The sequence below is a fragment of the Morone saxatilis genome, unplaced genomic scaffold (genome assembly GCF_004916995.1).
Source record: "Morone saxatilis isolate NCDOM2014 unplaced genomic scaffold, NCSU_SB_2.0 Contig14, whole genome shotgun sequence".
NCBI classification, from domain to species: Eukaryota; Metazoa; Chordata; class Actinopteri; family Moronidae; genus Morone; species Morone saxatilis.
The window spans coordinates 12,001,062-12,014,274 of NW_023339696.1; the positions used below are offsets into that span (position 1 = coordinate 12,001,062).

The 13,213-nt window shown below is 42.1% G+C and overlaps 2 protein-coding genes across 2 annotated transcripts in view; one reads left to right on the top strand and one right to left on the bottom strand.

The window, feature by feature from the left end:
* Positions 1–11,293, bottom strand: part of prkar1b (protein kinase, cAMP-dependent, regulatory, type I, beta) — a 60,332-nt gene extending 49,039 nt beyond the window's left edge. The window contains exons 1-2 of the mRNA XM_035654348.1: positions 11,119–11,293; positions 9,327–9,514 (exon numbers count right to left, since the gene is read on the bottom strand). Coding sequence (XP_035510241.1) covers positions 9,327–9,500 — 174 coding nt within the window. The 5' untranslated portion in view covers positions 9,501–9,514; positions 11,119–11,293. The remainder of the gene's footprint in view (positions 1–9,326; positions 9,515–11,118) is intronic.
* Positions 11,294–12,601: 1,308 nt separating this feature from the next.
* The window catches only part of LOC118323646 (dynein assembly factor 5, axonemal-like), a 26,807-nt gene continuing 26,195 nt past the window's right edge, over positions 12,602–13,213 (top strand). Inside the window, exon 1 of the mRNA XM_035655679.1 lies at positions 12,602–13,174. Coding sequence (XP_035511572.1) covers positions 12,637–13,174 — 538 coding nt within the window. The 5' untranslated portion in view covers positions 12,602–12,636. The remainder of the gene's footprint in view (positions 13,175–13,213) is intronic.

Consider the following 13,213-nt stretch of genomic DNA (forward strand, 5'->3'; position numbering starts at 1 on the left):
ACACACACACACACACCAGTTCTGACGCCTGTTGACAGATAGTCTCTCTCTCCTTCTCTCTCACTCACACATCTACAGTGATTCAGTTGACAGAAGGCAAAACGTCAATCGCCTCAATACAGACTTCTGTTCTGGTGTTGTGTTGTGTTGTGTTTGTGTGTGTGTGTGTGTGTGTGTGTGTGTGTGTGTGTGTTTTGCATTAGCAAATGGTTCAAAACATTCCCATCGGGATGCATCGTCGTCCCATACATTCCTTGTGTGTGTCAGACACTGGGCTGTACCACGCAGTGTCTTTCTCACTCCCTTCTGATCTCCAGCCCCACCCACGCGCTTTCCTCTTAGGTCAGAGGGTCAGGCATGAAGTGAGGACTTTGTGTCTGGCTCCAACAAGTCCTCGCTGTTCTGGCTCAAACACAGAGACACATGACACACGTGCAGTATGACTTTTGTTGTCTCATAAGTGTAAAGAGGAGGCTTTATTAGTCCAAGGTGAGCTGAGAACAGCTGCAATGTGTTTTCACCAGCAGCAGAGGCAAACTTTTTCTTGCTTTGGCTTTTCGGTAACAACACAGGCTAGGTAGATTGAGGCATTACTGGGACTACAGCAGCTAAACAAAACACATCTGCAGTTGGCGGCTGTTTTACTTATCTCAGTCTGAGGTAATTTCTATTTTAAGCAACATTAAATATTCTTCCAAATCCTGCCATCCTTTCTCTTTATTTACCAATATATTTTCTAATCTGTAATCAGTGCTATTACCCTATGTCAGAGTCTCTCTCCTCTCTCTCCCTCATTCTCTCCTCTGCTCTTCCTGCGTCATCGTCGGCGGCTTGATGCCAGAGAGAGAGGACAGGAGAGGAGGGAGGGGAGAGGAGACAGAGGACACAGGCGTAAGCAGGACAGAAAAAAAAAAGTGGGTTTTCCATTAGAGACAGAGTGACTGTGGGTCACAGATTACCAGACAAAGAATAAAGACAGAGACAAAAGAATACACACACAATCCCATGCACTCAATGGAGTCGATGTTATTAAACCATTTTCAATTCCAGTTTCAACCAATTTGTAGATGATAAGTCATATTAAAATGGGACTCTATTGTTTTGTTCATTCCCTGAACCAATTTGCACCAAGCAGATAGGAACCAAAGTTATGACTAGCTCTCATCCTAATAGCTATGACTAACCGATATTAATCAGCCCAACCACCCATCATGCTCGGCGCAAAAGTACTGAACCCACTAGAGGGGACCAGTGGGTCCCCTCGCAGCGCAAATACATCCAAAATTCTTTTCTTCCATAAAGATAATTTCTGATATTAGTTATAGAAAAGGAAACATCCATAAGTGGTTACCTTAGGCAGCCCTAATCCCGGTGACGTAGACTCTCTGCTGCTGGGGCTGAAAGCATGCGAGTGAACCAAAAACAACAAGGTGCCGCAAACACACACACACACACACATACACACACATACACACACACAGGTAATGAAGCATGGAGAGCGAATCCACTGACAGAGCTAACAGTCTACTCATCACTTTGTTCCACACCATTACAGCAACACAATGGACAGAAAGTTCGCCGCTGTATTACGACCTGTGCGTAGCGTATGTGCAGTGCTGACCTCTTGGCTATGAAATTATGTTCACTGTGTTTATGGTTGCAACACACACAGACACACACACGCACACACGCACACATGCACACACACGATGCTAATGGAGGCTTTCCATCGGCTACATTAATTCTCTAATCTTAATCCTCAAATCTACTGGCTAAAATGTAACCAGCAACAAACAGGAACTCTTAACTCTTATAATACAACCAGGTCTTAATTTTGAAATAAGCTTGTGAAATTCATGAATACACTGTTTCTACACATCGACAGCTGTACAGAGAGCCGATAGTGAAAGACATGACCTTGCTCCTTGCGAGCACAGTTTTCTCATACTTGCAGGATGTTAGTGGGAGTATTGATGGTTACTGTGTTTCAGTTCTTTGAGTCTTTTCAGTTAACCTACCAGATGAAGTTTCACATCTATCAAGACTCCACCGTGCAGCCTATAAACTCTGTTAGTGAGTTGATTAGTCAATTCAAAAAATCAAAAAGAAAACTAACCTGCAACAGTTTTGCTAATCACTGAATTATTTACGTAAAATGACAAGTTGCTGGTTCCAACTACTCAACTGTGAATATTTGTTAGTTTCCTCAGTCTGAAATATTAAACTGTTGGTTGGACAAAACAAAACAATTTGAATACGTCAACATGTGCTTTGGGGAATTGTAATGGACATATTTCAATATTTTAGTGTATAATTGCAGCCCTAGAATTGTTATGCAAGCTACAGATAACAACAAATGATGCTGCTTGTTTTACCAATGCAGTGTCTGGATGTAACGTTGGTTAATTGCTCAGGCAAACATCTTTTTCTTAAATCCTCTGTAGTTTCTTTACATATCTGTACATGCACTTCACTACATCTTAGTGCTGTACACCTGACACCTTTCCTCTTTCTTTCACACCGACAACAGATGAGTTGGAGAGGGTGGAGGGATGCAACGGGCAGATGAGAGAAGACAAAGAAGGACCACCAGGGATACAGGGTCTGGGGTTCCAATTCACCTGTAGGGGCCCCAGGGTGGGCCAGAGAGGAGGTTTATGCCCGGGTCAATGCGTGCACCCGAGGTTGATTTGACAGAGTACCCTGATCCCAGCATGGTGGTGATGACAAACAGAGGCTGGAGACACTAATTACACTGTGTTGGGAAATTCTGAAAACCACGGTGTGTTTTTCATTTTCTAGACTTGTGCTGCTAATAAGCTGTATGCACACACACACAAGATTGATCTAAATAGTCATAGAGCAGAACAAGAAGAAGACAAAGAAGCTAAATAAATACAAGTAAAAGTAGAAGATAGGGGAAATAATAATAATAATTCTCCACTAATGCTCTCAGCTTACTCAACAAACAACCGAACCCTCATGACAAATTGTCAATCAGAGCCTTTGAAGGGACTGGCGGATTTGTTATGATAGGTCCTGCTGACAGCTGAATGGTTGGCAGCGCAGAAAGGCTTCTCATCTTACAGGGGACGGGGAGACAGTGGCTGATTGACTGATAGACTGACAGACAGGGAGAGAGGAACTCTCCCATAATGCAATCTGACGGGGTCTGAAAACAGAGCTGATGTAGCAGAGTTTACATTTCAGTTCGACATGCTTTATGATGCTGTGGGAAGGCTGGGCAACATGATCAATGCAACACTGACCTACATACCATGGAGCTGTAGAGACACAAGTAGAGATACAAACATCTAACTTGTGTATCCAGATTCTGCTGGTCTATCAGGTCTATTTTTCTATATTTTAAAACAAAAAACAGGAGAACAGTAACGTTACAGGGGTTTAGAAGTAGTAAAAGTAGAAAAGTTGAAAACCTATAAGATATATTGCATGTCAACTAAATGCCCATTTAAAAAGATTGGAGTCCTAACCTGTAGGTCAATCTACTGTTAGCAGCCCTGGCAGCAAATGCACGGTTACCCTTACAGGCTTCTGTAGACTTCAAAACTGAGAGTAGAGCTTTTTCTGATGATCTAAAGGAGTTTTAATTTATAGTTAGTAGCTAATTCCTTTAAAACCTTACACAATACAATTATGTTTAAATGTATTCGGAAGGCAATGCATGGATTCTAAAATAGAAATATGTTTTCTTTAGTTGCAGGTGGAGAAACTGTGAGATAGAGCGAGTTAGAGTGAGAAGTTAACAGCAAGTATGAGATGAAAGGAGAATGGTAAAGTATGGAAAAAATGAAAGATAGGATACAAGTACAAAAGATAGATGAAGAGAAGCAAAAGTGGGTGAGTTAAAGCCAGCATGGATATGGCTGCTGAGAAGATGAGGAAGTGATAAGGGAGAAATTGTAAAAAAGCCAGGAGTAACGCATGAGACCCAAACTTATGACAGCCCTGTGAGCATAATGAACACAGGGAGCATTCTGCTAATCATAACAACACATACCAACACAACCACATACAGACATACACATACTGTATATAGATGAAGCAGAAACTGTTTAGCAACTTGTGTGAATACAAATATTTAAGGTTTAGTTCACCAAAACATGTTTTCTGAACGAAAATACTAATGGTAGCCATGCAGATTTCTGAGTTTCAGTTATATTTAGCAAGGTTTTGAAATCTTTTCCTCTGAAAACTCTGCCGCAACCCTGAAAAAATAATGAGTGGAAATGTTATAAAGTTACATTTGAACAGCAATATTCAGGTTGCTTAGGATAACCCACAGACGTCACTGTTGACAGTTTTAGTACAGTTCCTAGTGAAAACCTTCCACAACTGTTCTATGGCAAATGAAAAATAGTCTCCCATAGCCTTGTAAAAAAGAGCTTAAGAGAGGGATTTACTTTAAGATGCTCAACATGTTCAATGAAGTTCATTGGGGACAGCAACCCAAAAGATAATAAAGCAGAATTTGTGATGGGTCCTAAGTTTTGATTTGAGATCACAGAACGGTGCCAAGGCATGTAGTCACTGCATAGACTCATCATGCCCGAGCAACACACGCATACAGATGGAGTTGAGGAGTGACGGCTGTCATGCTCTGAACATTTGGTCGCCAGTGCAGGTGGTATGTTATGTACAGATCAAAGTGTTGTGCGCATGTGAAAATCGCAGGAGGAGGAGCGGGGACGCATCTGAAGTCATCAGATAGTTTCACAAATGGAAAGTAACAGACAGAGGAAAGAGAACATTTTCATGAATGTGGCCAGACAAAGCCAGCAACAGCGGTTCTTGGCTGCCAGAAAACACTGTTGTGCCTTGTGAAGATTCATCGTGCCAAATTCAATAAAACATCTGCGGTGGCAGCTGCCCACTTGATATACTGAGCGATATATCCGCACTCACACATTCAGTCCTGGCACTAAGCCGCTGCTGCCTGTTGGACAGATCTGTAATGATGCAGACTGATGAGAACAAAGTCACTATTTCTGGGTTAGCAGCACATTCATTTGACCATCTAAAATAGACTCCTGCAGAACTGTTACAACTTATCGTGCACATGATCGTGGCAAAAAGGACTGCAACAATAAAGCCTGTGTAATGGAAAAACAATTTTTGTTCATCAGCGTTTCAATACCCCTATTGTTTGAGCTATATGAAAAAAACTTACTGCCTAATTCCAGATATTCCACAGTAAACTGAACAGCTATGCTCCAAACTTGTGAACAGTGAATATTAGTGACAAACACACCAATAGGAAATGTCTGTTAAAAGATAGTTCGCAGCCGAGGCCTCACAGAAATGTTATGTTTTCCCACTGTATTGTGAAAATTAAAATTCAACTCTTCAGCAATTACACACTGGGCTGAGCTGATAGAGATGAGAACACCCATTCGAAGCTACTGTTGCAGACATCAAAGGCATCATTACCGTGCATAAATAGGCAGGATGAAAGGGAGCGAGACGCCTGTTATTTTCCCATTCACAACGTCAGCTGAGGACCAAAGACGTGTTATTATATGGAAACAAAAGTTAAAAACAAACTGACTGATGATGATGATTTAGCATGCTCTCAAGCATGCATGTCTGCGTGTGTGTACGAGTAGACGGAAGACACCAAATAGAGAGAGAAAGAAAGAAAGAAAGAAAGAAAGAAAGTGTGTATGTCGGGGAAAAAAACATAACCTCAAAGAACAAGACTGTGAGAGCGGACGATGTCGAGACAGAGAAGAGATTTCCCGGATAAGATTGTGAATGCCGTATGAAATGGATCCTGTGCAGATATGAAATGACGTTAGGTCTGACAAATGGAGAGAAAGAATACCCCAGTGATCCAATTGCCAAAACCTGAACACAAGAGAGGAGAGATGGAATAAACTTTGGGAATAAAAGGGCTCACTGAACAGAGAATAGACTACAGTCTATCTATCCTCTACTGTTGCCTAGGTTACCGCCTCTAGTGGGCGATGAGTGCTGACGAAAATGGCTGAGAGAGAAAAAAAAAAAAAGAGGAACACAGACAAACATGGAGGGTGAAGTACAGGAGAAAATGTGATAACTAAAAAGTGTTCTCCTTTTGTGTTGAGGGGAAGGGCTTACTACTCAGAGACACTGATAGACCCTTACAACTTAATTCAACAAAATACTTCAAATTCAGTAGGTTGTTTTGCATCTAAAAACTGTCCTCCTCTACTGGCAGTTTTTTGCACTGACAAACTAAATATTTTTGAAGACCTTAATGTGAATACTCGGAGCAACAGAACGTGGATTAAGAATAACAGTATAAAATGTATAAAATGAGCTCCAGATTAAATGGACATGGCTTGTTGAACCAAATATTGTCCTTAAAGTTACCCTTTGCAGGGGAGAAAGGAGCACAATAAGCCTCTTAAATAACTGGGACACCACAAAAACATACATGGCCTGTTTCAATTCCACGAATGACTGACCTCACAACACAAGCACAGATTTGGAAAGGCTTGACTGGAATAGTGTTAGGCAACTGTTGACCTTTGAGAGCTGAAAGCCTGCATTTTTTTGTTCTAACCACTTGTATACACCAGGTGATTTCCCTGACCACCATTCAACAACATAGCTGTTCATGCCCTACTCCTCATGCAATACATTAGACCCTCACTACCTTACAAAAATACTGTTTTTATCCTGGACTTTGATCTATACGCACAAGCATCAAATGATAACATATCATTATAGTGTCACTGTGTTTGTGCACACACACAGTCATCAGTGTAAGTGTAAGATGACAGAATTTCATGGCGTGAATCACGTGTATGTTTTGGCAGTCAAAGAATATAAGTACCATAAATCATCAAAAAAGGCTGCACCAGGCTATATAAATAGTACCACAATAGTACAAGAACGTATCTGCTTTTCTACACATCACACTGTAAACACAGAACTCCAAATCCCATTTCCTCTGGATAATCAGAATATTTCCTGTCATGTGAATTAGAGATATTATGTGGAGCTGTTAGTTTTGCAGTCATGTTAGCAGTCAGACTTGTGCTTTTTCAGTGACACTTAGGCAGCACAATGGGGAACTGAAGGACACTATAATCAGAGCCTACAGGTGGCTACAGGGGTAGAGATGGAGTTGATTAAATGCAATACGTAAGCAGCAGCAGTGGAGAGTGATACTTGCATGAAAGGCGATTCTGCAGCAGCAGATGCAGCAAGACTGAGCACAGCAAGACAGCTTAAGTACATTTGCTTATTGCAGAGGGGGTGACGGATAAGTACTGCAGAGAATGGAGCAAGTCACATGCAATACTGTATCCCACCAATAATAATGTAGTTAATCTTCCCCATCCACTTATACAGATTGCACCGGTGCCTCTGAACACCAAAGCCCCTGTTTCAGAAAAACAGAATCCTGTGTATACTATAGCCTATTTATCTATGCTAGCTATTTAGATAATCATGGTCAAATTTAAAGCAATTTTCTTCTTAATATAAAGGGTTCTGGTCACAGAAACTCTTTGAGGCTTGTTTGTTATGTGTTAAGTGTGCAGTATGTAATTTTACAGAATAATGACAAATCACTCACAACTTGTTACTGTATGCTTCTGCTAAGCTCCATCACATCCATTAGTATTCATGCTGCCTCTCTGACTATGCAGCATCACAATCCCCACTTACAGCAGCAGTAGCTCCACTATCAGTGCTCATTCTCAGTCTCCTTGACCACAGACCTCTGTGAGGGCCACAGCTCCAGATTAATACACGTAGTAGGGGCAGACTGTTATAAATAAGACCTGACTGATCTGACTGGATGAATAAATGAATGAATAAATATAATTTACTTGTACATGCAGCCAAAACTTACATTCGTATGATGAAGCCTTTGATTTTTGCCAAAAAGCCAAAAAGTGTGAAAAATATTGCTTGTCATGTTAAAAACAAATCAGATGACTCTCACATGCTAACACACACACACACATCACTGCAGCAAGGATGGAGACCCTCCTCCAGGCATCAGGATGGTGAACTTCAGACCTGCTATATCTGATGTCTCTTCACAATCGCTTCTCTTGTTGGAGACTTCTTTCCGAGGCCTAAACTCTCCTCAGGCCAACATCGACAGCCTACAGCTCCACCTCACACACCTTTATGACCTATTTGTAACAGAAGTGTAAGAGTGGAGCCCATTGTTTATAGAAAGAAATCTTATGATCCAGTCATGAGCAAACATACCCATCTGCGTCTCTGCTTGATCAAAGCAAAAGGTTGTAAAAGAACATCAGTTTAGGGTAAATTCTGGGACACCCTGTTTTGGAGACAGCTCACATATTAGGCACAATTGATCTGTATATCATATGATAGTCCATAAAAGGCTGGAAAACTGGCAATCTTAGCTGAGTTCGGTGTGCCTAGTAGTAGATTCCATGTGATTTAGCTCAAAAAGCAGCTAAAATACATAGCAGGAATCAGCAAAGCAACTTTGATTTAAAAAGCATCTTGCCCCTGACACAAAAAACACTCGCTCTGAGTAGTCACGTTGTTCGTAGGCCACGGGAAATGTGCTACAGAGGTTTAACTTTAACCTGTTTTATATTTATGATTTTTTTCCGCAAAAGCCTACTCTCCTCTCTGAAGCCGTTATCTTTTAATGAGTGTGTCACCTCTTTTGTCTCTCGGCTCACAGACAGACAGCCAGACAGATAGACAGACAGGCAGTCTGTTCCCTGAGCCTGCAAACAGGACACTGGCCTTTTATGGGTGCTCCTCTCACATCACATTCCCAAATGGATTCTCCTATAATAGGATGAAAATGAAAGCTCTTTTATAACAGTTTGAGAGCAGTCTGGTTGGGGTTTTTTTTACACAGAAGCTAGCTGGGATGTTCTTTGCCTGCTCATATGTGATGGTGTTACAAATATCAGTTGAGAAGATACAAATAAAACAGTGTTTGTCTACAGTCTACTGTACACATGAAATACCAACATACTCGATGTATCCACCACATTCAAATGGCAATCCACCTTGTAGCTGAGCCTGTAATAAATGCTTGTATCACTCATAGACTATCTCATTTGTATAGGCAATATTTTGAAGCATGGGGAGAAAATATTAATATCAGAGACATCTTACAGGAAATTACTGCGTAAGTGACACACACTGCAATGAACATTCATGTTAAAGGTCACATCCAGGTTAACAGTACATGATAATTAACTTCAAGCTCACCACACTAGATTTCAGGAAACACAGAGCCCCACATTGCAAACAGAGAAACTCCCACTGAGAAACCTAAGTGACACGAACACAAAACTTTTATCACCAACCTTCTCCAGCTTTTCAAAATGCTCCCGCAGGAACTTCATAGGACGCTCAGGCTTAGCGATGCAGAGGTTCACAATGCACTCTTTGAGGATCTGCTGGATGTTGTGCTTCTGCACAAAGATTTCACAGCCCTTCAAACTCTCGTCTTCTTCCAGAGTGGAGGAGGAGGTGGCCATCTTATCTTTTATCTCTGTGGCAGTGGGAGAAAACAGGGTGGACCATGAGAGGAGGGGAGGGAAAGCAGAGCAGAGAGGGGGGGTAAAACAGGGGTAGCAGGGGAGAAAACAGAAAGGAGGGGCAAAATGTTGTGCATACTGTGTGATAAGAGGAAAATAAGATAGAGAATGGAGGAGCAATGAATCGTGGGGAGGAGGTGAGTGAACATTTCACACCCTGTTGCTTATGTTTCCTACCGAGGACTTCATTAAATGAACTGTGTCAGTGCCCTAAGCAGACATGAAGATGATTGCTGTAAGTTTACGTTACCTTTCTCAGTTGAAGAAGATAGGTCATTTTGTAACTACCAGTAGTAATAATGTTGATGTAATATGGTTGCGTTGGATATACACCATAAGACAATATAGATTGATCAGCTGTCAACTGAGATTTTCTGTTTACACCTTGGTAGCTATCCATTTAATATAGCTGGGTGTATTAGACCATTGTGGGTAGGGATACATCAATATCTATGCCAGTATTGGGTGTTGGGTCCAATACTGTGCTCACATACTGTAACTGTAATCATAAAAGTACTCTGATATTGCACCCGATACCACTTTATGTCATAACTCTCATTAGTTGAGCAGATAGGCGGAAGGTCAGCAGTTTAGAGATATTTTAATCCACTTATACAACAACATTAGCAAAATCGAATTTGTTACAATCAGAAAGTGAGGAACATCTGATGAAAATAAAACACGTTTTCAAAATTACTGTCAGAACTGTAATGGTACGACTGAGTACTGATCAGTACTCTGTATCAGCAGGAATCTTAAAAAGTGGTATTGGTGCATCCCTAACGTTGATGCAACAGTGCATATCACTGAGCAGGTCTGCTTTAGGTATTTTATGAGCTGGTTTAGCCAAAAATAAACATTCAATGTATCTGTATCAATGTATTTTACTCTATACAGTGATATTTATTTCAATATTACAATATTAAATTTCATATCTCAGGACAAATGTGCACTTTTTGTGTCTCTGTTGGTGGGCAGGTGACAGAAGGGGCTCCCAAAACAGGAGTTCTGGTTCAATGGATATAATGCTGTTTGTGAGAGTAAACCCTTCAGCAGGTGGAGGCAAAGCAAATTACGTAGCAGTGTATGACAACTGACAACAACCATGATTATGTCAGACTACAGTTATGTTAAATAAACGCCTCACTGCCAGCCAGGAAGCTGAGCAGGTGTAGCTCACTGTTAACTACCCTGCATCACTTCCTCAAAGGGAAATCACGTCTACGATATGATTGGTTTTTTTTGGGGGTTTTTTTTGTACTGCACAATGAATCAAAAGCAGTTATGACTTAAGGGGCAAGACACCTACCGAGTGCAGTGTCTTTCAAAAGCAGTGCCCACATTTAACAACGCTGCCATGCATACTGTTGAGCTTAGTGATGAAAACTCAGCACCTGCTCAGTTGCTCTTTAGACAGCTAACCCTGCTAGCTTTGCAACCAAACCACAACGAAAGGGGGAACTGCTGCGACGTAAACGCCACCAAGGGCCTGGTCTCAACAGCTATTTTGTCCTGATAAAAACCGGGTCTGAGTCGGTGCTCTCGCTGGTGTCCCTACCGTTCGTTTTTTTCGGAGGATGCTCAGTGAGAAAACACCTCGCCGGTGGTGGTGGGAGATTGGTGAGGTGCCGTTTGCTGGATGGGATGCTGCTGCTGCTGCTGCTGCTGCTCTGCCTCCCTCCCCGGCTCCGCTCTGCGTCAGTGCCGATGACGTCAATCTGTCATCTCCGCGACCGCAGCGGAGCTCTCCCGAGGCTGCAGGTGACGATCTTTAAAGGAGGCACCCCCCCCCCCCCCCAAACAAACCCTAACCCCCCCCATAAAGGGACGTGTCGAGTGTTGGACAGGTAGGTAAGCGGGGGAAGGGGGGGTTAGGCAGACTGGTGTCCGTCGTTTAGCCGGAGGGAATCTTGATAAACTGACATTATTTTGACGCAGCGGCCCGGATATTTAAGAGATAAGCTCATGGAATACGTCAAAGTCATCGAACTCCCCCCCCCAAACCACCACACACACACACATACACAGAAGTCTGACCTCACACCATAATGAAACTGTCTTAAAATTATTATTAAAAAATACATATATCATATTGTGTTTTTTTATTAATTGTTTTATTTGTTGGCTTAGAAGTAGTAAAACTTTAATAAACTGACCAGATACCAAAAGTAAACTCGCTAAAAAATGTTTCATTGTGTCGATTTTTCATATTTGATGTATTTAACTGCTATGTTGCAAGTTTTAAATTCCAATATGAAAGGCTGAAGGTTATTTCAAGGCCTTCTCTGCACTATCAATACAAACATTTAAAGGGTATGTAGAGAGTCCTTATCAAATGTATATAAATTGAGTCTAGAAACACTAGAATGAGACAATCACATCAACCGTGTGTGTATTTTTTCCTAACAGTAGAATTAAAATCTCGAAGGGACCCTAAAACCTCAGTTAGTGAGGGATGCATTCACTGACATATTGGGGTGTTTCTGGCTCACCTCTGTGACCCCTACTTTAAAAAGAAAGGTTTAAAAAGAGGTCTAACGTTCACTACCCCCAATACACATAGCATCTTGATTATATTTTACCTTGAGCCACGAAGCCCAACCAGTACTAGTATCCTGGAACAGCCTACAACAGGCTGCAGGTGTGTTTCATGTAGTTTGTGTGAATTTGATTAAAAGCAAATCTATTTGGAAATATACATATTTAACCATAAGGCGTTATATATTTAGGCTTAATCAAATTATTACAAACAACACACCATAAACCCTGAGCTTTGGGAGCCTCTGAGGGACTCTCTCCCACTTTTCCCATTTTTAGACATCACAGAGGATAAAAGGCTGTTTTCAACTCATAACTATTGTAATTTGGCGTTGTATGAAACGATTCATTTCGTATATTCAGTGCGGTTTTGATTCAGCTTTGTTGACACAAACAGGAACACTTCAAAGCGGTGAGAGCTCGGAGCAAGAGGAAAGTCCGTGAATGCGAATAAAGTTTGAGAGTTTGAATCGGAAGCCGCCGTAAAGCAGCACGTTTGTTTGTCGCGCAGCGGCAGGTTGCCATAACGACAGTCAAGATGGCAGCGATGGCGGCTGGAGACGAACATGCTGCCTCTGAAGTTTTGAGAGGACTCGCCCGACATTTAAACTGCCTCAACGAGGACAACAAATCCACAAGAAAGAGGGCTCTGGAGCTCATCAAGAGGGAGACTGTGGACAGAGGACTGTCCAGCGGCGTCTTACAGGAGGTCTTCTCCGCCCTCCTCAAGCCTCTCCTCAAATGTCTGTCCGACCCGATGGAGAGATGCAGGGAGACGGCGATAGCGATAATAACAGACTTTATTCGCTGTGTCCCGAAACCGGAGGAGTCGCTGCCTTATCTCATGCCCTGTCTGGCCCAGAGGCTCGGGGAGAAAGACATCCTGGAGCCGGCGGAGGAGCTCCGGCTGTCGGCCGTGGAGATGTTGACTCTGACGTTGGAGGTGTGCGGGAAGCGACTGGCGCCGTACGTGAACGACATGACGAACATACTGCAGAGGACCATCGTCGACCCTTTCCCAGACGTCAAACGAGAGAGCTGTAAATGCACTGTGAACTTTGCAAAGTGTGTTCCAGGTGTGTGAAGAAGTTTCTCTCCTTTTTTTTTTTTTTTTT